At 40.7% G+C, this 26,200-nt stretch overlaps 1 protein-coding gene across 13 annotated transcripts in view; it reads right to left on the minus strand.

The window, feature by feature from the left end:
- MYO3B (myosin IIIB) overlaps positions 1-26,200 on the minus strand; it is a 489,550-nt gene that overhangs the window by 256,829 nt on the left and 206,521 nt on the right. For all 13 annotated transcript variants that reach the window (XM_047872791.1, XM_047872792.1, XM_047872794.1 and 10 more), the window contains one exon: positions 20,575-20,640. In XM_047872791.1, coding sequence (XP_047728747.1) covers positions 20,575-20,640 — 66 coding nt within the window. The remainder of the gene's footprint in view (positions 1-20,574; positions 20,641-26,200) is intronic.

Genomic DNA, 26,200 nt, shown 5'->3' on the forward strand with positions numbered 1-26,200 from the left:
ACAGAAAGTGAATTTAGAATAATAGTCAGAAAATTAATCGCTGGGCTTGAAAACAGTATACAGGACAGCAGAGAATCTCTTGCTACAGAGATCAAGGGACTAAGGAACAGTCACGAGGAGCTGAAAAACGCTTTAAACGAAATGCATAACAAAATGGAAACCACCACAGCTCGGCTTGAAGAGGCAGAGGAGAGAATAGGTGAACTAGAAGATAAAGTTATGGAAAAAGAGGAAGCTGAGAAAAAGAGAGATAAAAAAATCCAGGAGTATGAGGGGAAAATTAGAGAACTAAGTGATACACTAAAAAGAAATAATATACGCATAATTGGTATCCCAGAGGAGGAAGAGAGAGGGAAAGGTGCTGAAGGGGTACTTGAAGAAATCATAGCTGAGAACTTCCCTGAACTGGGGAAGGAAAAAGGCATTGAAATCCAAGAGGCACAGAGAACTCCCTTCAGACGTAACTTGAATCGATCTTCTGCACGACATATCATAGTGAAACTGGCAAAATACAAGGATAAAGAGAAAATTCTGAAAGCAGCAAGGGGTAAACGTGCCCTCACATATAAAGGGAGACCTATAAGACTCGTGACTGATCTCTCTTTTGAAACTTGGCAGGCCAGAAAGAATTGGCACGAGATTTTCAGGGTGCTAGACAGAAAAAATATGCAACCAAGAATCCTTTATCCAGCAAGTCTGTCATTTAGAATAGAAGGAGAGATAAAGGTCTTCCCAAACAAACAAAAACTGAAGGAATTTGTCACCACTAAACCAGCCCTATAAGAGATCCTAAGGGGGACCCTGTGAGACAAAGTCCCAGAGACATCACTACAAGCATAAAACATACAGACATCACAATGACTCTAAACCCGTATCTTTCTATAATAACACTGAATGTAAATGGATTAAATGCGCCAACCAAAAGACATAGGGTATCAGAATGGATAAAAAAACAAGACCCATCTATTTGCTGTCTACAAGAGACTCATTTTAGACCTGAGGACACCTTTAGATTGAGAGTGAGGGGATGGAGAACTATTTATCATGCGACTGGAAGCCAAAAGAAAGCTGGAGTAGCCACACTTATATCAGACAAACTAGACTTTAAATTAAAGGCTGTAACAAGAGATGAAGAAGGACATTATATAATAGTTACAGGGTCTATCCATCAGGAAGAGCTAACAATTATAAACGTCTATGCGCCGAATACCGGAGCCCCCAAATATATAAAACAATTACTCATCAACATAAGCAACCTTATTGAGAAGAATGTGGTAATTGCAGGGGACTTTAACACCCCACTTACAGAAATGGATAGATCATCTAGACACACGGTCAATAAAGAAACAAGGGCCCTGAATGAGACATTGGATCAGATGGACTTGACAGATATATTTAGAACTCTGCATCCCAAAGCAACAGAATATACTTTCTTCTCGAGTGCACATGGAACATTCTCCAAGATAGATCATATACTGGGTCACAAAACAGCCCTTCATCAGTTTACAAGAATTGAAATTATACCATGCTTACTTTCAGACCACAATGCTATGAAGCTTGAAATCAACCACAGAAAAAAGTCTGGAAAACCTCCAAAAGCATGGAGGTTAAAGAACACCCTACTAACGAATGAGTGGGTCAACCAGGCAATTAGAGAAGAAATTAAAAAATATATGGAAACAAACGAAAATGAAAATACAACAATCCAAACGCTTTGGGACGCAGCAAAGGCAGTCCTGAGAGGAAAATACATTGCAATCCAGGCCTATCTCAAGAAACAAGAAAAATCCCAAATACAAAATCTAACAGCACACCTAAAGGAAATAAAAGCAGAACAGCAAAGGCAGCCTAAACCCAGCAGAAGAAGAGAAATAATAAAGATCAGAGCAGAAATAAACAATATAGAATCTAAAAAAACTGTGGAGCAGATCAACGAAACCAAGAGTTGGTTTTTTGAAAAAATAAACAAAATTGACAAACCTCTAGCCAGGCTTCTCAAAAAGAAAAGGGAGATGACCCAAATAGATAAAATCATGAATGAAAATGGAATTATTACAACCAATCCCTCAGAGATACAAACATTTATCAGGGAATACTATGAAAAATTATATGCCAACAAATTGGACAACCTGGAAGAAATGGACAAATTCCTGAACACCCACACTCTTCCAAAACTCAATCAGGAGGAAATAGAAAGCTTGAACAGACCCATAACCAGCGAAGAAATTGAATTGGTTATCAAAAATCTCCCAACAAATAAGAGTCCAGGACCAGATGGCTTCCCAGGGGAGTTCTACCAGACGTTTAAAGCAGAGATAATACCTATCCTTCTCAAGCTATTCCAAGAAATAGAAAGGGAAGGAAAACTTCCAGACTCATTCTATGAAGCCAGTATTACTTTGATTCCTAAACCAGACAGAGACCCAGTAAAAAAAGAGAACTACAAGCCAATATCCCTGATGAATATGGATGCAAAAATTCTCAATAAGATACTAGCAAATCGAATTCAACGGCATATAAAAAGAATTATTCACCATGATCAAGTGGGATTCATTCCTGGGATGCAGGGCTGGTTCAACATTCGCAAATCAATCAACGTGATACATCACATTAACAAAAAAAAAGAGAAGAACCATATGATCCTGTCAATCGATGCAGAAAAGGCCTTTGACAAAATCCAGCACCCTTTCTTAATAAAAACCCTTGAGAAATTCGGGATAGAAGGAACATACTTAAAGATCATAAAAGCCATTTATGAAAAGCCCACAGCTAACATCATCCTCAATGGGGAAAAACTGAGAGCTTTTTCCCTGAGATCAGGAACACGACAAGGATGCCCACTCTCACCACTGCTGTTTAACATAGTGCTGGAAGTTCTAGCATCAGCAATCAGACAACAAAAGGAAATCAAAGGCATCAAAATTGGCAAAGATGAAGTCAAGCTTTCGCTTTTTGCAGATGACATGATATTATACATGGAAAATCCGATAGACTCCACCAAAAGTCTGCTAGAACTGATACATGAATTCAGCAAAGTTGCAGGATACAAAATCAATGTACAGAAATCAGTTGCATTCTTATACACTAACAATGAAGCAACAGAAAGACAAATAAAGAAACTGATCCCATTCACAATGGCACCAAGAAGCATAAAATACCTAGGAATAAATCTAACCAAAGATGTAAAGGATCTGTATGCTGAAAACTACAGAAAGCTTATGGAGGAAATTGAAGAAGATTTAAAGAAATGGAAAGACATTCCCTGCTCATGGATTGGAAAAATAAATATTGTCAAAATGTCAATACTACCCAAAGCTATCTACACATTCAATGCAATCCCAATCAAAATTGCACCAGCATTCTTCTCGAAACTAGAACAAGCAATCCTAAAATTCATATGGAACCACAAAAGGCCCCGAATAGCCAAAGGAATTTTGAAGAAGAAGACCAAAGCAGGAGGCATCACAATCCCAGACTTTAGCCTCTACTACAAAGCTGTCATCATCAAGACAGCATGGTATTGGCACAAAAACAGACACATAGACCAATGGAATATAATAGAAACCCCAGAACTAGACCCACAAACATATGGCCAACTCATCTTTGACAAAGCAGGAAAGAACATCCAATGGAAAAAAGACAGCCTCTTTAACAAATGGTGCTGGGAGAACTGGACAGCAACATGCAGAAGGTTGAAACTAGACCACTTTCTCACACCATTCACAAAAATAAACTCAAAATGGATAAAGGACCTAAATGTGAGACAGGAAACCATCAAAACCTTAGAGGAGAAAGCAGGAAAAGACCTCTCTGACCTCAGCCGCAGCAATCTCTTACTCAACACGTCCCCAAAGGCAAGGGAATTAAAAGCAAAAGTGAATTACTGGGATCTTATGAAGATAAAAAGCTTCTGCACAGCAAAGGAAACAACCAACAAAACTAAAAGGCAACCAACGGAATGGGAAAAGATATTCGCAAATGACATATCAGACAAAGGGCTAGTATCCAAAATCTATAAAGAGCTCACCAAACTCCACACCCGAAAAACAAATAACCCAGTGAAGAAATGGGCAGAAAACATGAATAGACACTTCTCTAAAGAAGACATCCGGATGGCCAACAGGCACATGAAAAGATGTTCAGCGTCGCTCCTTATCAGGGAAATACAAATCAAAACCACACTCAGGTATCACCTCACGCCAGTCAGAGTGGCCAAAATGAACAAATCAGGAGACTATAGATGCTGGAGAGGATGTGGAGAAACGGGAACCCTCTTGCACTGTTGGTGGGAATGCAAATTGGTGCAGCCGCTCTGGAAAGCAGTGTGGAGGTTCCTCAGAAAATTAAAAATAGACCTACCCTATGACCCAGCAATAGCACTGCTAGGAATTTACCCAAGGGATACAGGAGTGCTGATGCATAGGGCCACTTGTACCCCAATGTTCATAGCAGCACTCTCAACAATAGCCAAATTATGGAAAGAGCCTAAATGTCCATCAACTGATGAATGGATAAAGAAATTGTGGTTTATATACACAATGGAATATTAAGTGGCAATGAGAAAAAATGAAATATGGCCTTTTGTAGCAACGTGGATGGAACTGGAGAGTGTGATGCTAAGTGAAATAAGCCATACAGAGAAAGACAGATACCATATGGTTTCACTCTTATGTGGATCCTGAGGAACCCATGGGGGAGGGGAAGGAAAAAAAAAAAAAAGAGGTTAGAATGGGAGAGAGCCAAAGCATAAGAGACTGTTAAAAACTGAGAACAAACTGAGGGTTGATGGGGGGTGGGAGGGAGGAGAGGGTGGGTGATGGGTATTGAGGAGGGCACCTTTTGGGATGAGCACTGGGTGTTGTATGGAAACCAATTTGTAAATAAATTTCAAACAAACAAACAAACAAACAAAAACAAAAAACAAAAAACAAACAAAAAAAAGATATACAATGGAGTATTACTTGGAAATCAAAAAGAATGAAATCTTGCCATTTGCAACTATGTGGATGGAACTAGAGGATATTATGCTAAGTGAAATTAGTCAAAGAAAGACAAATATCATATAACTTCACTCATATGAGGACTTTAAGATACAAAAGAGATGAACATAAGGGAAGGGAAGCAAAAATATAAAAACAGGGAGAGGGAAAAACATAAGAGACTCTTAAATATAGAGAACAAACAGAGGGTTGCTGGAGGGGCTGTGGGAGGGGGGTGGGCTAAATGGGTAAGGGGCATTAAGGAATCTACTCCTGAAATCATTGTTGCACTATATGCTAAGTAACTTGGGATGTAAAATAGATTATTAAAAAAAAAAAAAAAAGAGTACACTAAATGTGATGGGGAAAAAAAAAAGCCTGGAGAAAATATTGTCAGATAATAAGTAGCTGCAAATGTCATGCAAATCAGGATTTTGTACAGCTATTCGCAGCCTTGGTTTATGTTCCTGAGGACACAAACCATTACCATGCCTGTCACCTGCCATCCTTCTGCCCAATTTCTCAGCAAGAAAAGCTTCCAAGGGCAATGAACTGCAATACTTAAATGACTGCTTCTGTTGCACTTTGGATAGACAGTTCTTCCCAAGGAAGTGGCCACCCAAGGAAGCCAGTTAGTGCTGAGCCTCTGTGCTTTTAGGCCAAGAAATGAACACTTCACCCCCTGGGGACGTCAATCCAGTGCCTTGTTCAAGCACTAAATTTTTGAAAGATAAAATATTTTTCTTTTTTAGGCAAGGGAAAGAGTAAAGACACCAACTGCCAAAGAGAGCCTGGGGAGTCCTTAACACTCTTCCATTAACATGAAGGAGCAGAACAGCTCCATCTATTACATCAAAGCCTCATCAGAGACCCTAATCCTTTATGAAAGGAACTCTCAGGCAGCCAAGCCTTTAATTTGCTGAATAATAGGCCCTCTGATTAACCCTTGCAAAGCAAAGTACAGACGTTGCAGGCAACAAATGTTCCCAGGCGGTGGTAGAGAAAGGGGGCGGGGGCTGGGATGGCTCCTACTCCCACTGTTAGTGAACTAACTCTATGCATAGGTTTCTAAATGGTTAGCTTTCTGTTTTCCCATTTTCATTTCCCTGTTCGCTCTCTCTCCTGGGAATATGCTACTTCCATTTTCTGAGACTTCCTGTGTCCTGAGCTTTAAGCTACTGTAACTCAGTGAAATGCATAGACAGGTGATGTGGAATGACTTGTGTTGCCAAATCTACTCATAGTAGTAAATCAGTGACATGAAAGGCTCTTTCGATACCATTTACCCACCCCCCCACTCTAGGACAAGCCACTTGTGCTCTGTGATAAAGGACAGACAGAAAAAAGAGACAGAAAGAGAGAGAAAGAAAGAGACAAAGAGAAAGAGAAAAGGAAAAGAACAGAAGAGAAAAGACAAGACAAAAGAAAAGAATAGGACTAGGACTAGGAACCCACAAGTAGGAGAAAGAGGAAAGAAAAAAGGAAGAGAAGGAATAATGTCAGCTCAGGCATTTCCCCTATCTGTTCTAATTAGATAGACATCTAGTGTTAAAAAGAAAGATAGACAGAGGCACCTGGATGGCTCAATGGTTGAGCGTCTGACTTCGGCTCAGGTCATGATCTCACAGTTTGTGAGTTCCAGTCCCACATCAGGCTCACTGGGGTCACCACGGAGCTTGCTTCAGATCCTCTGTATCCCTCTCTCTCTGCCCCTCCCCCACTCACACTTTCTCTCTCAAAAATACATATTTTTTAAAAAGGTGGATAATCCTTTTTGTGGGATCCTATTGCTGGAGGAAGACAACTGTATACACTATGTTGCCAAGGGACAGGTAACAGGTTAGATAGGTCGTGGGCTTCATGCTAATGTACATTTATAAATCATATACATATTGGACTTTCTGCTCATTATATCAGATAATGAGATGAATGATTGAATGTATGACACAGTGGTCAATTCTCACGTGGAGGATATAAATTCTATTGTGCTGAGGACATTTATCTCTTTATTGATCTGGCTCTGAAAGCAAGGATCATAAATTACAAGCCTTCAATAACTGTATGATAAATATTCTAATAACAAAATGCCACCAGGTCCTGTTTCCCCAATAAATTTCCATATGGTTTCAGTTAAAGAAGTAAAATGCAGAGAATTTTTACTTAATTTTTATTTTATTATCAAAAATTATATGTAGAATGAAGACCATACAGAAAAGCCTATCTATCCCAAACAGTCATGTGCTGGAGCCAGCATGCACAAGGTTCCCTAGATATTGTTACATTTTCAGGAATTTTGTGAACTGATGGATGTTACATTGGTAGCCTGAAATTGGCCATGGTGGCGGTGGTGGGGGGTATTTTATACCACGGAAATCAGTAAATGATACAAATTAGCACCTAGCCCCTCCCAGACAATTGTTAAACATCATTGCTCATGGACTCGAGATGCTGCAGAAAACTGCCTGATAATTCAAAAGCACTGTGTGATATGGGTAGAAATCTCTGCTTACCACCTTTTCCCTCTAATTCTTTTTTTCCTCATTTGCTGCCTTCTGCTAGATAAAAGTTTCCTAGAGACCCTTTTATCCTTCTGTTGGTTTAGAAACCAGACATTGTTTTCTTATAATTTTAGTCATTATCCTACATGTTTAAAATGTTTGCTGAACTATAAACTTTCCAGTAGTTCTATCCTCTTTTTGAGCACAAGAATCTATGCATGCCTTAACCACGAACTGAATACTACTGTCCCCCCTGAATTTTATGACTACTTAGATTTATTTCACCCCAAGTCACTTCTTACAGTTAACAGTTACACTTTGAAAATATTCTACGAAATTATTTCATTTCAAATGAATTTCTGCTTCATTTGTGATGCCAGCAAGTTGTCTTTGTTAGCCTTAGAGTTTGTGTGTTTTGAAATTTCAGTTGGCAGGCTCACTTTGAGGAGGAGGAGGAGAATTTTTCCCTTTCCCTCTCACTTTCTCTCTGTGCTTACTCTCTTAGTGTAATGACTTCGGGGTTGTGTCTTCTTGGCTCCCTAGGTCTCTAGCCCAGAGCCAGTTTTTAGAATGGAATTTTGTGCTCCTATCCCACGGTTTTATTAGGTATATGAAAGAGCTCATCACTGTGGCAGCAGAAGGCCCAGCCACTTATTTATCCTACCATTCTCAGGCAGAAGCTGCCTAAGAGCCATAGTCCTGACTGATGGTCAGCACCTCCCTAGGTGTTGGAGAACAACAGAGGAAATTGCTACAATCAGAGCACAGGATCATATGACCTATCCTTATCCCATTCTTTTCCTCAGCTTTTCATCAGCCAACAAGAACTACTCCACACACTGGCTTCAGGCAGGAGTCTAACTCTGGACAGTCTTCCTTGGAGCCCTCTTAGTCCTTTTAACCACAGGAGCCAAACTTCCAGCTATCACTGCTTGCTTCTGATCCCGGCAGATTTAGGACTTCAGCTTAGCTGAGTGAGCATTTTGTGTTTTCATTCCACTCTGATCTTAGAATCTAGATTCCTTCCTTCCTTCCCTAGTATAATGTTTTTGGCCTTTTTTATTTAAAACAAGTTTTTTTTAATGCTTATTTATTTTGGGGAGAGAGAGAGACAGAGCACAAGTGGGAGAGGGGCAGAGAGAGAGGGAGACACAGAATCTGAAACAGGCTCCAGGCTCTGAGCTGTCAGCACAGAGCTCGACGTGGGGCTCGAACTCACAAACCATGAGATCATGACCTGAACTGAAGTGAGATGCTCAACTGACTGAGCCACCCAGGCACCCCTGGGCCTTTCTTTTTTATATGTGGCCTGTCATTGTTACATTTTTGGAAAAGCATAAAGTTAAAGATCCCCTTTGACAGATATTCTTGCCTGGAAACATCTAAAGGCAAAAATCCTTCAAATTCAAAGTTCCCCAATAATTTCTTCTGCTTTCCACCACCCTAAGTTGTTTTCCTTTGGTAATTAATATCTACTGGTGCAAAGAATGTATTAATAATGTATATGGCCAAGATTAGCAACTGTGAGATGTGCCCTTGCTCTTATTTTATAGAGGAAGCAAAGTCTACGTCATAGGTGTCAAACTCCCCCCACATCTTGATTCTCACCCCTCACACCTGCATATTCCCCTAAGGCAGCCTTGGCAGGCCAATGTTTACATCAGAAGCAAATTGTCAAACTGTAGAATGTCATGTCACTGACCATGGTCCGGAAACCTCATGAGCCATGAAGACATAGGTGTTTATCTTAATCCTGGGTTCAGAAATGACTTCTCTTCAACCTTTCCCTGGAATTCTGAACCAGGAGATAGAGTAGGTGGTGGTGGAAAACAGGACAAGTGATGTGGAAGGGGGATATGGGGAAGGGGGGTACGAAATGAAGTACAATAGGCAGAAGCTGTTGGAAAGGAATATAATCACTGAGACTGCCAGGGATGATTTATTTTGACATCATTTTCATGTATTCAAAGCAACCAAAGAAGAACCCATAGTTAACCATGTCTACATAATCCACTTTTAACAAACTTATCATGTTTCTGATGCTTAAACTTTTATTTTTGCTTTGGGCAAGTACGTTGGGGGAGTGCATTTGACCTTTTTTTTTTTTTTGCCTCATATTCTTTTCCTTAATATTATGTTTGCAGTTAGGAGAGATTTATAAAGACCATGAGTCCTAATATTCAATTTCTAACTCAAGTCCATCATATTGCTGTGTATGCTTTTGAAGGTATCACCTCCTCTCTGCAATTTTTAGTTCTTCAAAAGGAACTGACATTTACTGAGCTCCTGCCATGTGCTAGCAATGTGCCGAATATTGGGAATAAAAGCAAAAAAGACACATTCTCTGTTTTGGAACTAGACAGTGGTGGTTGTACAAAACTGTGAATGTGCTGAATCACACATTCCCTTTAATGGTTCCCTTTAAAATGGTCAATGTTTATGTGAATTTCACCTAAACATATGCACACACACACACATGCACACACCATACAGCAACATGACCTTGGGTACTGAACTATGATACAGACCTTGATTCGAATCCTAGCTCTGTCAGTTTCTAGTTGTGAGACATCAGGACAGTCACTTACCTTCTAAGAGGTTCACTTTCCCAGTAATAACCTGTCTCATATGGCAGGGGTTAGGATTCACTGAAATAATGCATGTAAAGTGCATTTCACTGTGTCTGACACATAGCACGCTTTAAATAAATCTTACCACTAATATTATCTGTACTCCTCACACAGACAACCCCAGATTTATTCAACTACTTTTATTTTAACTCTCGGGTATCTTTTAGGCTGTACTTGATTTGGTTGAATGTGAGCTTTCTTTGGCTAAATGAGCTTTGCCATGAACAACGATTTACACATAACATAGAACTTGGCTATAATTAAAAAGAAAAATGAATTATAGGTTCACAAAAGTATATGCTACCTTTATACAGATATCCAGTTCAGGGTCATAGAAAATATCTCTAAGTGATCATGATCCTCTATCCTGGACACAGACGCAGAATCCTTCTAATATAGTGTTCTAGCAATCAGGTGGACCATCCTGGGATATGAGATGACACCAATTTGCCATCTCTTTGTATATAGTTTATTCCTCTCAGACAGACACATATGACCAAGACATCTTAGCACAGAATATGTATTTGATTCTTGAAGTCCTCAGTAAAGTCAGAAAATATTGGTAATGACAGAAACACCCCTCTTCTACAATTGGGCAATAAGCTTGGGAAGAATTTAACATAAACCCTTAGTATCTGAGACATATTTCTAAAAAAATAAAAGGGAAGAAGGAAGGAAACAAGGAAGGAAGCAAATAAGGAAGCAAATAAGGAAGAAAACACTATGGCCTTATGATATAATACTAATACTTGAGTTTGTGACGATGTTCTACTGAATTAAATATTTTGGGGCACCTGGGTGGCTCAGTCAGTTATGCATCCAACTCTTGGTTTCAGCTCAGGTCATGATCTCACGGTTTTGTGAGTTCAAGCCCCATATCAGGCTCTGTGCTTGGGTTTCTCTCTCTCTCTCTCCCCCTCTGTCTCTGTCCCTCTCCCACTCATGCTGTCTCTGTCTCTCTCAAAATAAACTTATATATATATATTTTTTTACATTTGATTCTCACTGGTAAACAGGTGGACACTGCTATCCTCACCCACAGCTAAGGAAGTAGAAGCTTGGAGAGATTAAATGAGTTAAGGTCATATACCAACCAAGTCATGGACTGTATTAGTTTCCTAGGGCTGCTGTGACAAGGTAACACAAACTGAGTGGCTTAACAAGAGATACTTATTGTCCCACAGCCCTGGAGGCTGGACGTCTGAGGTCAAGACTCAAGGCTGGTAGGGCAATGCTCCCTCAAAGGTGCTACCAAAGGATCTGTTCCAGGCCTCTCTCCTAATTTTAATTGTTTCCTGGCTTAGAGCAGCATAAGGCATTCTCTCTGTGTGCATATCTGTGTACAAATTTCCCAGTTATACTGGTTTAGGGGTCCACCCTACTCCAGTATGATCTCATTCTAACTAATTACATCTGCAATGGCTCTAATTCCAAATAAGGTCATATTATGGGATATTGAGGGTTAGGACTTCTACGTATGAAGTTTTAGGAGACATAATTCAAACCATAACATGGGTTGATCAAAGCCAAGCATTCTGTACAAGCATGAGAAACACTGCTTGAACCTAAGGATTTAAGCTTTGGGCTTCTCTTAAAGGCAAGAATTTCTATTATTCACTAAAATAATAGCTTTTTAAATAAAATTCTTCTTTCAGAAACATTCAATAGTCCTTCATATTAGAAACCAATTATGGGGGGCACTTGGGTGGCTCAGTCCGTTAGGCGCCCAGCTTCAGCTCAGGTCATGATCTCATGGTTTGTGAGTTCAAGCCCTGCATTGGGCTCTGTGCTGACGGCTCAGAGCCTGGAGTCTGTTTCAGATTCTGTGTCTCCCTCTCTCTCTCTGCCCCTCCCCCACTCATGCTGTGTGTGTGTGTGTGTGTGTCTCTCTCTCTCTCTCTCTCAAAAATAAACATTAAAAAAAATTTCAGAAACCAATTATGGGATTTTTCCCCCACTCATTAGCCTGGTATGATACCTATGGCATGTATTTGATGAGGTTCCTTATTTCCTTAGGAGATTCCAAATTATAATACTAGAAGGTTGGCTGGAAGCTGCACACATATCCAAAAGGAGATGGAAGATCAAGAGAATCTATGATTACTCATTATATTTAATATCACTCTTATAAATTTCGAATCTATTTAAAAAAACGAATCAGCCCTTTCCTCATTAGTGCCAACAGGCTATGTCTGTTATTTTTATCCCTGCCAGAAATCATCAGTGGCCTGTAATAATGTAGTACTAGTGACATGAGCCTTCATTTCCATTTTTAATTAAAATTCTTACTGACCTAGAGCCAGATTTCCTTCTGCACTAGAGCCTGTGGAAATTCCACAGTGGAAACTACAGTAGCCAGGGAGTAGAGGATCAGGCAGGAAGCCGGGAACTTCACACTTGTACCAGAAGAACATCGCAGCTCTTAAGAGAAAATCCAGGGGGGCGCCTGGGTGGCTCAGTCAGTTGAGTATCTGACTCTTGATTTCAGCTCAGGTCATGATCCTAGGGTCATGGGATTGAGCCCTGCATTGGGCTCTGCATTGGGCAGGGAGCCTGCTTGGGATTCTCTCTCTCTCTTCCTCTGCCTTTCCCCCCAGCTTGTTCTCTCTCTCTGTCTCTTTCTCTCTCTCAAAAATAAATAAATAAATTTAAAAGAGAGAGAGAGAGAGAGAAGATCCAGGAAGGGTGTCAACCTGGCCCCTCCAAGCTCTCTACTTGTCCTTACTTTCCCCATCCCGCTGAGGCCCTAGATCAGCCTCAGTGAGGATCATGAATGCCCCTCCTCATGATCCACTTCTGTTGTGACTTATCATCCTATGGATGCTATTGGCTCTCCTTCCTGACTCTCACACCTCTTTTGATGGTACCACCATGGAGTTAAAATATTTCTCACAATTGTTGAACTCTCAGTCTGTATCTCACTTAATTCTTACAACACTCTATAAGGTAGCATGATTTCAGACTGCAACCTGTCTGTACACTGTCCACTCTACTTAAGGATATTGTTCTGGTACTATCCTGGGCCCAGGGCTGCCCTATTAGAAGACTACATTCTTAGCTTCCTTTGTAGCTAGTTGTAGCCATGTGATTGAGTTGTAGCTAATGATATGCTCCATGAAATGGTCAAAAGTTTTCTTAAAGTAAGCAAAATTTCTTTCTCCTTCCAGCTGGCTATAATAAGTAGGTCAATGTTGGAGCTATAGCAGCCATCTTGGCTCATGAGGTACCCTTGGAAGTAGAAATCACACTTAATGGGGCAGCATGAGGGCAGGAGCCTAGGTGGCTGCCAGATGCCCTGCTGGATTAGTGGTACCTATGTGGACTAACTTCCAGCTTATTTCATGTAAGAAATAAATAAAAATCTACCTTATTAAAGTCACTGTTAGTTGGGATTTTTCTATCACAGCAGAATTGATCTTAATCCCAAATGGTTATCATATAAATATTAGTATTCCCATTTTACAGATTAGGAAACTGAGGTTCAGAAAGATGAAGTAATTTGGTCAAGGTCAAGAATCTAAGTGGAAATGTTAGAATACAACCTGACTTCAGGTCTAATGCTCTTTATCTCTCCAATGTGTATTCTCTAAAAAGACCCTTTCTCATGCTGAAAATACTAGAATCCTCATGTTTAACTCATCCTTTCCTGTAGCACCTGTCTTCTCCCATTAATAGTTGCCAAGCATTGTGGGTTCTACCTCTCAGGGTCCAGCCATCCATTTCATGTCCCACTGCTCCTTCCCCATGAAGAAACTTCTGGCTGGCTGACAGCAGAGACAGAGGCACTGGGTCTGGACAAGATGTGCCCTGGGATAGGTGTGGGAGGTAGGGCTGTTTGTGAGGCAAAGAGGTGAAGGTAAGTCTGCATTCCATCCACTGCTTCTGTTTTGACCCCTGCTGGAGCAGATTCTCTCAGGTTGAGTTTGAGGGGTGGTACTGTTGTTGTTGAGAAGGGAATGGAGAACTATGAGAACTACCTGAATTATAGAACATGTAGAGAACAGAGCCTGGCATAAGTCAGAGTTATTTGCCAGGTTCTACAGACACATATATAATTTAATCCTTACAGTAAATCTATGAGGCAGGTCGTCTGCCTCAGCTTGACAAATGAGGACCAAAGGTCAGAGAGGTTAAATATCTTCCCCCAAGTTGCACAGCTAGCAAGTGACACAGCTGAATGCACACACTGCTCTTCTCGATGAACCAGGTGGCACTCTGGGGAGTGATGGAGGGGAACAGACTGTGGGCAGAGCTATGAGCCATGTCCCCACTTCTCCTACCCCTGTCCCCCACACACCATGTGCTCACCATTACTTCTGTTTACTTCAACTGCAGATGCAGTTTGATTTATATTATGAAATTCAAGTACAAATTAAAAAAAAGAAAAACCAGTATGGGATAAACAGAACATCATCTAGGTTAACCCTAACTAAAAGTCACCTAACATAATATGCTACAAAGCACTAATGTGAACTCTAGGACATATGCTACAGGTTTGGTTTCTCACAAGATCCAAACCCAGCATTTGTTGGGAAATCAATAGAATATGCTGCCTAGAGAATGGTCTATCCACCTTACTGTGCCTTTTGCTTCTTTTAGATCAGGCTAAAACCCTCACTGCCAAGGTTCCTACGATAACAGTATATTCCAAGTATCTGTGGACACTGTACCATATTTCAAACTTCAAATTACAATGAACCACTTCTTGATTTACATCATGAGAAAATCATATTTCATTGGCTGAGTTTATAAGTAGGGTCTAAGTGAAATCAAATTGGGCCCTTGGTTTCTTTAGATGATCTATTAGGTAATCTAAATTAGACCCTCTTCAGGGAGATATAACCTTGAAACACATAGCTTTATTTGTTCTTTTTATGAGGAGGAAAGAATCCAAATTTTTCAAAAGGAAAAAGAAGTTGGGTTGCATTTGTAAGTATATTGATCAATATATGTTAAGAGGAGAGAGAAGAATTTGGGGGGTTTTAAACTAGAATTTTTTTTAATTTTGAGCTTCTTCAGGAGTTTTTATTAATTCACTAATTCCCTGTAGCTCAAGAGATGCTAATTAATTCAAGAAGCCATAACAGCTAATCATTGGCTAAATAAATCTAAAATGGAGAGTCTGTCACTAGAGATACCACTGCTCATTTTAATTAATATTACCAATTTGTGAAGTAATGTAAATAAAGGCTATTGTATCCTTCTCTTCCAGGAAATATTAACCCTTTGCATGGCCACCTGAGAATCTAACAAGACTTAACAAGCCAAGAGTATTTGTGGAGCTTAATCAATCACTGAGTTAGGACATTTTATAATGTTCACTGACATTATAAAAACCACGTGGAATTAAGCTGCCACAAAACGCAGGATGGCAAAGAGCTAAGAATGGTTGCCTTCAAGGAAACACAATCAATGCCAAGGAAGCAACCGCCCCAAAATGGTTTAGGCCTAGAGAAAAGCCAATGTTCCAGTTCTGAGTTTCAATTTTTAAAGAATGAATTTATGCAAATACCCATTAGTTTTAGCAGTTCTGTAGCTCAGAGTGATCTCACCTTGTTAACATGCAGTACAACTGCTTGTAGCCACTGAATGTCATTTGGAGGGATAGGAAAGGCTGCCTCTACATTTCATGGCTAAATGGCAAAGCTCAGCCACAAAGCCCACTTTGGAAAACAGACCTACATGCTTAGCCTCTCAAGCCAGCCAACCCAAGAAAGCAGTGTGTGTGGCAGGCCATATAGCTCAGGTCATCACTAAAGCCTAAGCTGAGCAGCCAACGTGCTCCTGGTAGATTTGCCCTTGCCTGGGAGAAATCCTTCTTTATTGTCTCACCAATCAGCTCAAGAGCCACTGATGATAACTTCCTAAAATTAATTCCTAATAAAACCTCGAAAGTTTTAGAGGCAACATGAAAAAGCATAGTTCACAGATACCTAATTAGCCAATAACTGGGAAAGTATTATAGTTTGGTCCAAAGACCTGAAATTAGTTTGAACTGGGGGGGTGGGGGGGGGTGGGGAAGACATCCTTCAGGATGAAGGTGAAGTCGGCAAAGGAAAATTATTGTTATCTGGTCACAAGGCTACTTCTGAAAGGAGCCTCCTGACAAAGCAGAAGTCTGGCTGAAATTTGAACCAGATAAACTTGTTATGCAAATAGCTTTAGCCATAGGGGAAAGGGCTGATAATGAAATCTCTACAAAGCCAGCCACACATTACAGAGGTGACAAAAAACATCAGGCAGGGTCCTAGCATATGGATAAAAAGCAGTGTAGAATTTATGTGAGCATCATGTTTAATTTATCTTAACTAAGCTGTCAGGAGTCAAGCTTTGACAAATGCATAACTAACTCATATAAATTAGTCAATTATCACTAACGACCAAAGGTTCAGAACCAAACTGACGTTTCTTTTCTTTTAACTCCAATACATGTTTACTAATAGGATTCTGACTTTCTTAAATCTCTCCTAGCATCTCCAAATTAAGGCTGGAAACCTGAAAAACACCAAGCCACATCCCAGCACTCATGCTGTCCCTGCCCCTCCCCTGCTACCTCATGCACATTCGTTCCCTCTCTCATTCCCATCGCCCCCCCCCCCCACACACACATACACACACCCTGTCCCCTGTCTACACAAGCTATAATCACTAGCTACAGCCAGACTAATCCCTTCAGACCACTGCAGCAATCAATGAGAAGCCATATAGGTTCTTTGGTAAGTGGAGACAAACATGGGCCAAGAAAGATCAAAATTACTGAATCACCTCTGCTATGGTTTAGTAGCCACATGATGATAGGGTATTAAAAGTTTTAAAGCTGTGAAAGAATTCTAGTCCTCTTTGCTCTTCAGAAAGAATTCATTTATTTACTTTAATACAATGCATTGTTCATTCTACAATGGGAATTGAAGCAATTAACTGAATAATTCAAGCTAAAAACACCTTTCCTAAAATTATGAGAAAATCATCTTCTCCACCCCACTCCCACTAATATACTCTGAAAGTCTTAATCATCTATCACTCTCCTCCAATATGGGCAAGATAAGTATAAAAGCAAACCAAGGCTCTCTAAACAGACATTTCTAACTCAGTGAGTGTCACTGTTTGTATTTCATTAGAGATCTGAATAAACAGAATGAAATAGTAAAGACAAATTGCATTTGGTAGGCTGAGTAATGGCAGTCTACGGTATGCAGGCTCACCTATGAAACCAAAGGTTATTATTTGGGAATAGTGGGCAGGTTTCTACCTAAATATATAAAATAGAATAATTAGCCTCTAATCTTGAGACTCATCTTTCTAACAATCTTGTAAAAAAAAAGAATTCATGGTTGAGGAATCTAAGATGTTATGAGGAAAGCAGGATTGGTGGCTCAAGTCAGGAAAGAATCTATGAACAACTATAATATATAGTATTTTCACTAATAAAACCACTAAGGACAACTCATTAAATAAAGAGAAGATTGATGACATTTTTCCATATCTTAAATTAGTAGTAAAGGACACAATCACTTAATTTCTATTTACCTTCATTGCTTCATTAGAACCTTTTCAGACTCTCCCTCTCCTGTGGTTTCAACAAGATATTTTTCTTTGTGCCTTATAGTATGCATATTAAAGGCACCGGTTTTTGTGTTCTGTTCTCCATTCCAGTATCAAGACCCTTCTAAGTCTAAAGCAAATCAGAACGAGTGCATCAAGAAATCTCAGAGTTGGGGAAAACGTAAGCAGACTTAAGTGGACTTAAATTACACTTAAATGGTGTAATAGGATCTGCCATAGAGAAAAATCAGTAGTAGGGAGGGATTTCTATACTGTTTAACCCTGAAAGTCCCAACCTCATCATAAATTATGTACCTCTATTCCCAAATCCATCTAAGCAATACCGTGCTTGGTTTAAGAACACAAATACAGGGCGCCTGGGTGGCTCAGTCGGTTAAGCGTCCGACTTCAGCTCAGGTCATGATATCATGGCTAATGATTTCGAGCCCTGCATGAGGCTCCGTGCTGACAGCTCAGAGCCTGGAGCCTGCTTCGAATTCTGTGTCTTCCTCTCTCTCTGCCCCTGCCCTGCTCCCACTGTCTCTCAAAAATAACCAAAAAAAAATTTTAATTTAAAAAATGTTAAAAGAACACAAATACACTCTTGAAAAAATATACAGAATATAAAAATTTGGTGAGTCAAGTCACATTTTAGAGGCATCACAAGAGCTTGGTCTAGGAAGGCATTTTTGTGAATATGTAATGGATTTTTCTAGGCCAACAGCTTTGAGAAGGTCAATCAAGGGAATCTGTATGCAGCAATGGAATGAAAAGGAAATTTTTTTAAATCCAGCCTTGCTAGCAAAAATCACTGGAACCATAGCCCTTGGATTTTTCTCCCTGGGGTTATCTGAAATGTGCCCCCAGACACCAAGGTGTCTTTAGTTCTCCAGTTCCCTTGACCTCCTCCTTTGGCTCCCAAATTCCAGGGAGTGCCTCTTCCTCTGCTCCTACATGAGTATCATCCCTCCTGCTCTATCTGTTGTTCTTCTCACCATTGCCTGACATTGCCACCCTTAAGTTGTGGCTGCTTCTGCATTCTGCAGGCTTTGCAGAAGCATCAGAGTGGGGGCTGGAGGGGCGAGGAAATGTTCTAGCCTTGAACTATATGGTCACATTCCAATACAGCCTTGCTTGGTAGAGTTCTTGAGAGTACATTACTGTTCTTCTCTCCTGACGAAAACAGCACAGATCCAGGAGGGGCTGGACAAGCAAACAATTTCAAGGACCTTGAACTAGGCTGCATGTGAAACAAAAATTAAATATAGGTTCACAGCTCTTTCTACTAACCCTTGGAGTCAAATAGGCGTTAGAATTCAGAATTTTATCAAATTTTAGAAAAGTAAACCAGTGCATTTACTGTATGTTATGTAACATTCCCCAGCAGGATCTGGGGCAGCACACTGTAATCAAACACATTAATATATCTGCAGCAATTCACATGAATATTCACACTGAGTGAGATAAATAATGACTATAAATAGCTTCATTTCAGTTTAGGTCATGTGTTGCCACCAAGTCAGATCACATAAGGTCAGGACTTGTAGCTAAATGAGTCAAGTACAAAAATAACTTCCATTTTTTAGAGCTCTTTGGATTTTAGAATTGTGGATAAGGAATTATTGATCTGTATTGTGACTGAGTAGGGAAGATGATGAAGGGACCCAGTTTTCTTCATTGTCCTGCCTCTTTGTTGAAGCTAAGCATGCACACAGATAGAAGTTAGAAAATTTTGTGTTGACCATTCGCTACTTCCTGGTTACTAGCTATTTTGGGCACTTCTTTTCTCTTCCATGACCTCTGAACACCTGGTGTGATCTCCTAGACACTGAGCACATCTCTTCCCAGTTCCTATGCACTGGATATACCTTGTAATGCCTGGTCTAGACTCCACAGTTCACCAGGCCTTGAGCCTGGGGTCACATAGTCCCTTCCAGCAAAGTGAGTATCTTCCCCAGATCTGGAAGCAGTGTGGTCCTTTCCCAGGGGCCAAGCCAAAAGCTCATGTTCCCAGCACGGAGTCACCATCCTAATGGTGGTGGTATTATTGGTGGTTCTGCTCCTGTCTTAGTCCCTTTCTATCTTGCCTAGCTCCTGGTAACACAGCTCCCATCAGGTACACCATCCATCACATGGATTTTTATCTTGTTCTCCCCACCTTGAGCCCTTGGCTGGGCTGTTCACTTTAGTGCCTCAAGCCTGAGATCCTACTCTGTCTGCCTACTCAATCATCCTGGGAACCGGAGCTGTGTTCTCATACCACAGATCCTAGAGCAAAGTCCAACTTCCAAGCTGCAAGGCTTCTGTTGAACACTGCCACCTTCTGTCTCTTCTCTAGGACTAGTGTGGGCATCACAGTTTGTTTGTTTGTTTGTTTATTTATTTATTTATTAAGAGAGACTGAGAGAGAGAGAGAGAGAGAGAGAGAGAGAGAGAACACACACATGGGCAGGGAGGGGCCAAGGGGAAGGGGAAATGAGAATCTTAAGCAGGCTCCATGCCCAGCGCAGAGCCCAATGCAGGTCTCAATCTCAAGACTGTGGTATCATGATCTGAGCCAAAATCAAGAGTCGGATGCTTAACCTACTGAGCCACCCAGGCACCCTGGGCATCACAGTTTTAGACGTTGAGTCTCCTCCCTTATTAAAAAGACCACTGGCAACATTTGCTCCAGGACAGAGTAGATTCTCAGATAAATGTGATCCACATGATCAGAAGGACTGATTATAGCCAAAAGTCAAATGGAACTCCTTATGTTTCAAATTCTGCAGAGGCATCTTCCATCATTCACTGGAACAAATTCTGTGTCGTAATGTGCTAAAAGGCATAACAACTTCTAGCGCCAAGTAAATTCCACAGCTTGGATTTCCAATCACTGTTCAAGGCCTTGCTGGATAGGCAATTTTTAGTGGAAGAAATACTCACTGTGAAATAAAGTGGTTGAATTCCTCACACCATTTTTCCGGATGAAGTAAAGTGGGTGGAGGATTTCTGAAAAACAAAAGCAATTTATTTATTTATTTATTTATTCTTTAACCAAAAAAAAAGCGTTTAGTTAAAGGCAAAACATCAACTTGTCTTTACTGATATTGTTCTAAATAGCTCTGATAAAATCCAATCTGTTTCTTCCCAGGTGGGAGTCATTCATTAGTGGTAAATTATAAAGTGCCAGCCCCTATTCATTTAGTCCTTCATTTTCATTGACTCAAGGCCTACAATGCCCATGGTTTTCTGCAGGACCTGTGAGAGTTACACAGATCAGGAACATTCCTCAGGGAGCAGACACTAATGAAGGGCAAGCACACAACCACCATCACTGAGAGCCGAGTATTATTAATGCCATAAGAAAGAATGCTATAGGGGCACCTGGGTGGCTCAGTCAGTTAAGCGTCTGACTTTGCTCAGGTCACGATCTCACGGTTCGTGGGTTCGTGCCCCGCATAAGGCTCTGTGCTGACTGCTCAGAACCTGGAGACTGCTTCAGACTCTGTGTCTCCCTCGCTCTCTGCCCCTCCCCCCACTCGTGCTCTGTCTCCCTCTGTCTCAAAAATAAATAAACATTAAAAAAATTTTTTTTTTTAAGAAAGAATGCTATAAACCTAGTGCTAGGGGCTTTAGAGAAATTTTACAAGGATTTTCAGATCATTATGCTACCATTTGAATTAATTATGTGATGCGTTTAAAATACACTCAAATTCATCAAATTTTTAACTATTGCCTGTATGTCAACTTCTGCGATAGGCACTGGGGAAAGCGAAACAGCTAAGACAGTGCTCCAGACCCATGGGGTCCCTGCGTAGAGAGTGTGACAGACATCTAATATAACTACGTATTGGAGGTCCAAGAGAACTAGAGAGATGCAGAAAGATTCTGGTAACCAGACCACTTCTTGCTAAGAAGGTAGAATAAAGGGACGGTAAGAGCCCTGCATTTGGCTGAATATTTATCCAAAGAGATTTCTTTTTTCAAATTTTTATTTAAGTTCTAGTTAATTAAAATATAGTGTAGTATTGGTTTCAGAAGTAGAAGTTAGTGATTCATCACTTACATATAACACCCAGGGCTCATCATAACAAGTGCCCTCCTCACCCATTTAGCCCATCTCCCCCACTCAACTCCTTCCATCAACCCTCAGTTTGTTCTGTCATCAAGAGTCCCCAAAGAGATTACATTTCAAAATAGAAGTGACATTACCTTTAATTGGTAAGATTTTTTTTCTAGTCATAAATGGAAGTAGGGGCTTCTGGGCAAATCAAGTTCAGCAAATGGAGAAAGTTTACATTTCTGCATATTTGAATTACGACTGTATACCTTAAACCCATTATATGTGTTTTCACCTGGGCTCTAACCGCTTCCTAAAACCACGGGCTGCTTAGCTTCAATAGGTAGAGGAATGAGAAGCAGCAAGAATGACAAAATTAAAAAAAAAAAATGCATTAGAGGGGTGCCTGGGTGGCTCAGTCGGTTAAGCGTCCGACTTCAGCTCAGGTCACAATCTCGCGGTCCGTGAGTTCAAGCCCCGCGTGGGGCTCTGGGCTGATGGCTCAGAGCCTGGAGCCTGCTTCTGATTCTGTGTCTCCCTCGCTCTCTGCCCCTCCCCCGTTCATGCTCTGTCTCTGTCTCAAAAAAAAAAAAAAATGCATTAGATAATGTGATTGCAACATGCCTCTCAATACCCATTCTTCTCTCATTTCCTTGAGTACAATTTTTATTCTGACACAATGCTGCCACATAAAGATACATTTTCCTGAGTTTCTTGCAGCTATAAGTGTGTCCATGTGACTGAGTTCAGGCCAATTATATATAACTAAAACTGTTCTACAGTGTTTCCAGGAAACCTTCTTAAAAGAGGGGAGACAGGACATCTTCCTTCTTCCTTCTTGCTACTTCCTGAAGTATGGTTGTGATGGCTGGAGCTTGAGCAGCCATTTTGGATGTGAGGTAAACTTGAAAATGAGAGCTATAAGCTGAGTATGGCAAAGAAGATAGATAGGAAACTGGATTCACGATGACACTGCAAAGCTGCTGTACTAGCTCTAGCCTGCTTCCCCTTAGTATTTCTTAACAGGACAGAGAAGTAAACTTCCACCTTTTTAAAGCCATTGTTATAATGCAATTAATCCTACATGAGCCAGTAATATTGCAGAGTATTATCCTATCACATGATTATAACATAAGTTGACAAATGATAGAAAAATACACACACAAAGATATGTGGGAGCACAATTAAGGAACAACTTACCCAATCTGGTGAGTCCCAGAAGACTTTCTAAAGAAGATGAATTTATGCTGGCCCCTGATGATTAGGTTGGAATTTTCAAGATAGACAAGGAAAGGGAAGCCACTACAGGCTTAGGAAACAACATGTACCAAGTCACAGAAGAGTAAAAGAGTCTGGCAGGTTCAAAGAACATGAGTAATTTTTTGAGACTAGACTATATGATTCTTTTGGATCTGAAGAGAGAGCATGAGGGAAGGAAGAATGATAAAAGAGGAAGCATATGATTTCCCTGTTCTGCATAAGAATTTAATCATCCTTCAGATCTTCTGATTCAAAGACCCAAAGGAAAATTATCTGTGTGACCACAGAGAAAGAGTAAGTAGCTGAAGGTTGCCCTTCAGTTATTTTGGAGGCTGCCTCTATCGCATTCATTTTATTCAACAATATTTGCCCTTATCTTTCCCTTATATTTTTTAAATAACAAAAGCACCATCCTATAACTTCTGCTTCAATGCTAATTTGGCTGACCTCTTCTTACTGGCTCCAGATGTTTGAGGCCCCAGCTGTCAGCCTCAGTGTAGCATCTCTTGGTGAGGTTATCCTACATCATCTCTAGAGCCCTTTTGAGATCTTGAACTTCTATTGCTCTTCTTAGGTTTTCTGCTCATTCTGCTCTCACTGAGATCAGTTCCACAGACAAGAGTTGCTTAAGCAATTTACTGCCTAATAGAACTTAATTCACCCCTAAAGCAGTTAACCATGACCGAGAAGTCACTTGTAGACAGAATAAACAGACTTGATTAAAACAGTCCTAGTAGGCTCAACATTGGCCAGCTGAGCATGAAGGCACAGCCCTATGCTGCAATTAAAGAATGACCCAGCAAGAGTCCACTGGAGAAATGGATGGTGAATGTCCACTCTTGTGTAGAAAACACTGCACTCTCTTGTTTTCATTCCAGCTATCAGTAGGAACTACAGGCCAGGGCTATGGTTTATGAGTTGGCCTAAACCTCTGCAGGGCACAGAGGAGAGTAGCAAGAGATCACCTCTCACCCAGGCCATCACCAATCCCTGCTCACCTCACATGAACCCCATACAAGGAAACATCTTCTTTGAAGCTTGGCTTCATAGGAATTTGGTTTCAGAGCTCATTTGACCTTGTAGGTAGGTGCCCTGCCTTTCCTGGAGTCGATCCATCATACTTAGGTTCAGTAAATACAGATCTTGTGAAAGATTATTATCTGTGTATAATGAAATCTATAAGGAATTTGAAGGCTTTGTGGTACTTTGTTTGCACTGGCAATATAAATTCCAGTCCTCTTGCTATCCAGGAGGAGGACCAAATAGTAACAATGGTCCCTTTTTGGCTCCTGTCAATACCATAGATGCAAGCTGCAACCCTGCCCAGAGGATCTCTTTCTGAAAGGAGATGAGATGCTTCATGTTCAGTGTGATGGGAGAGTCATCGCTCACGTATGTGTATGGATAGTAAGAGCCTAGAGAATGTACGAATGGTGAGTGACCAGAAGGACTGTGAATCTAAATAACCAGCTCTAATTTGGATAATGTTTATAAACATACGTTTTGCTTCCGTGAAAAAGGCAAAAAGTGAACTCAGTGTTCAGTGTTTGTTTTGCAGCAAGCCATTATTGGGGCATACCCCAAGCAGTCGGAGAAGCCCCATGAAGCTCCTTCCCCAGGAACCACATTCAGCCTCTCAGCAACAAGCTGCCGTAGCTTTGAACTGTGTTTGTGAGTATCTGTACTTTATCTCAATGTATTTTGTGCACCCATTAGCAACATGTGTCCTAAGGCATCAGAAAAGCCTAAAAGGGGTTATCTTGGGTCTGGGAATGCTCAAAAATTTTTCTTTATAAACTAATGGCAATTGCTTCTTCACTTTACACTATTTTTGGCTTAAGAAAGGTTTCTACTTTTGGATAGCAGGGGAAACCTGTAGTTGAACTGAGTTTTGCCTGCTTGGATTTTACTCCTGTGATTTGGACCACAAATTCAATTTCTATAAAGATGATTTACTGCGTACAGACAGCATTAAGGCTCCATGAAGCTAGAAGCAAATGGGGTGATGGTAAAGAGAGTCCCGAACCTATTATATACCCATTTTTGACACTATAATCCTGGATCCAGCAAATACAATGGAGATCAAGTTAACCTTCTTCTCACAAAGCCTCTGTGGGAAGAGGCTTTCTGAATAGTCCAACTGAATTCATTCCTGAAACAGAGAAGCAGCTGACTAGGATGGGGACCTGGCCTCTGGACAGCCAATCCTAATTTAAACTGGTGGCCCCTGCCATACCATGATGCAAAATGATGATATGGGTCAATCTGATTCTCTTTAGGGTTTTCCCCCCACCTTGAACTAAAAAAATAAACACAAAACAAACAAGAGAATGAAGCAGCCTAGTAATGAGAGCTGAAGCTAAGAGATCTGTGATGACAGATGGGAGAGGCCATGGAGAACAATGTGCAAGCTCAAGTTTTAGGAAGCAGATACTACAAGTAGGCAGAAAACCAGGGAATGAGGAGAAAACAGGCCAGGTAGAGGAGGAAGGAAGGAAAGTGTTACAAGAAACTGAGACTCCAGAGGCTATTCTTGAGTTCCTTTTGTGAGTGCTTCTCTCTCTGGTGCACCTAGAATATTATTGGCCCTAGAATTCTGTTCTTAGCCCTATTCTCTTCCCATCCTACACATTCACTGATGGCTCATTAGATGTCAACAGTTCTCTAATCTCTACCTCCTGCCTTGATTTCTCCTCTACTTTTTGGCTGGTGCATCCAAATATTCACTAGATGCTCCATTTTAATATCACAAGGGCATCCTAAAGTCAGCATGTTCAAAACCAAACTTACCTTCTTCCCCCAAATCTAAATTCCTCTTGGTTGCTGAAGTCAGAAACTTGGGTTCTATCCTCTCCCATAACCCTACATCCAGTTGGAGAAGGCAAAATAATGACTCCCCCAAAGAAGGCCACATGCTATGTGGACTATGTTCATAGGTTCGTACTCCATGAACACGATACCTACCTTCCATGGCAAAAGGGACTTTGCTAATGTGATTAAGGCTAAGGACATGAAGGGTTACCTCGAATTATCTGCATGGGCTCAATTTAATCTCTAGCCTTTTAAAGCAGAAAAGAGAGGCACAAGAAGAGGCAGGAGAGATACGAAATACGAAAGGGACTCTACTTGCCACTGCTGTCTTTGAAGGCAGGGAAAGGGTGTCAGGTGCCCAAGAATGCATGAGGCCTCCAAAAGATGGGAATGGGCCTCTGCTGATACCCAGCAAGCAAACGGGACTTCAGTTCTACA

Source organism: Prionailurus viverrinus, chromosome C1 (assembly GCF_022837055.1).
Source record: "Prionailurus viverrinus isolate Anna chromosome C1, UM_Priviv_1.0, whole genome shotgun sequence".
NCBI lineage: Eukaryota > Metazoa > Chordata > Mammalia > Carnivora > Felidae > Prionailurus > Prionailurus viverrinus.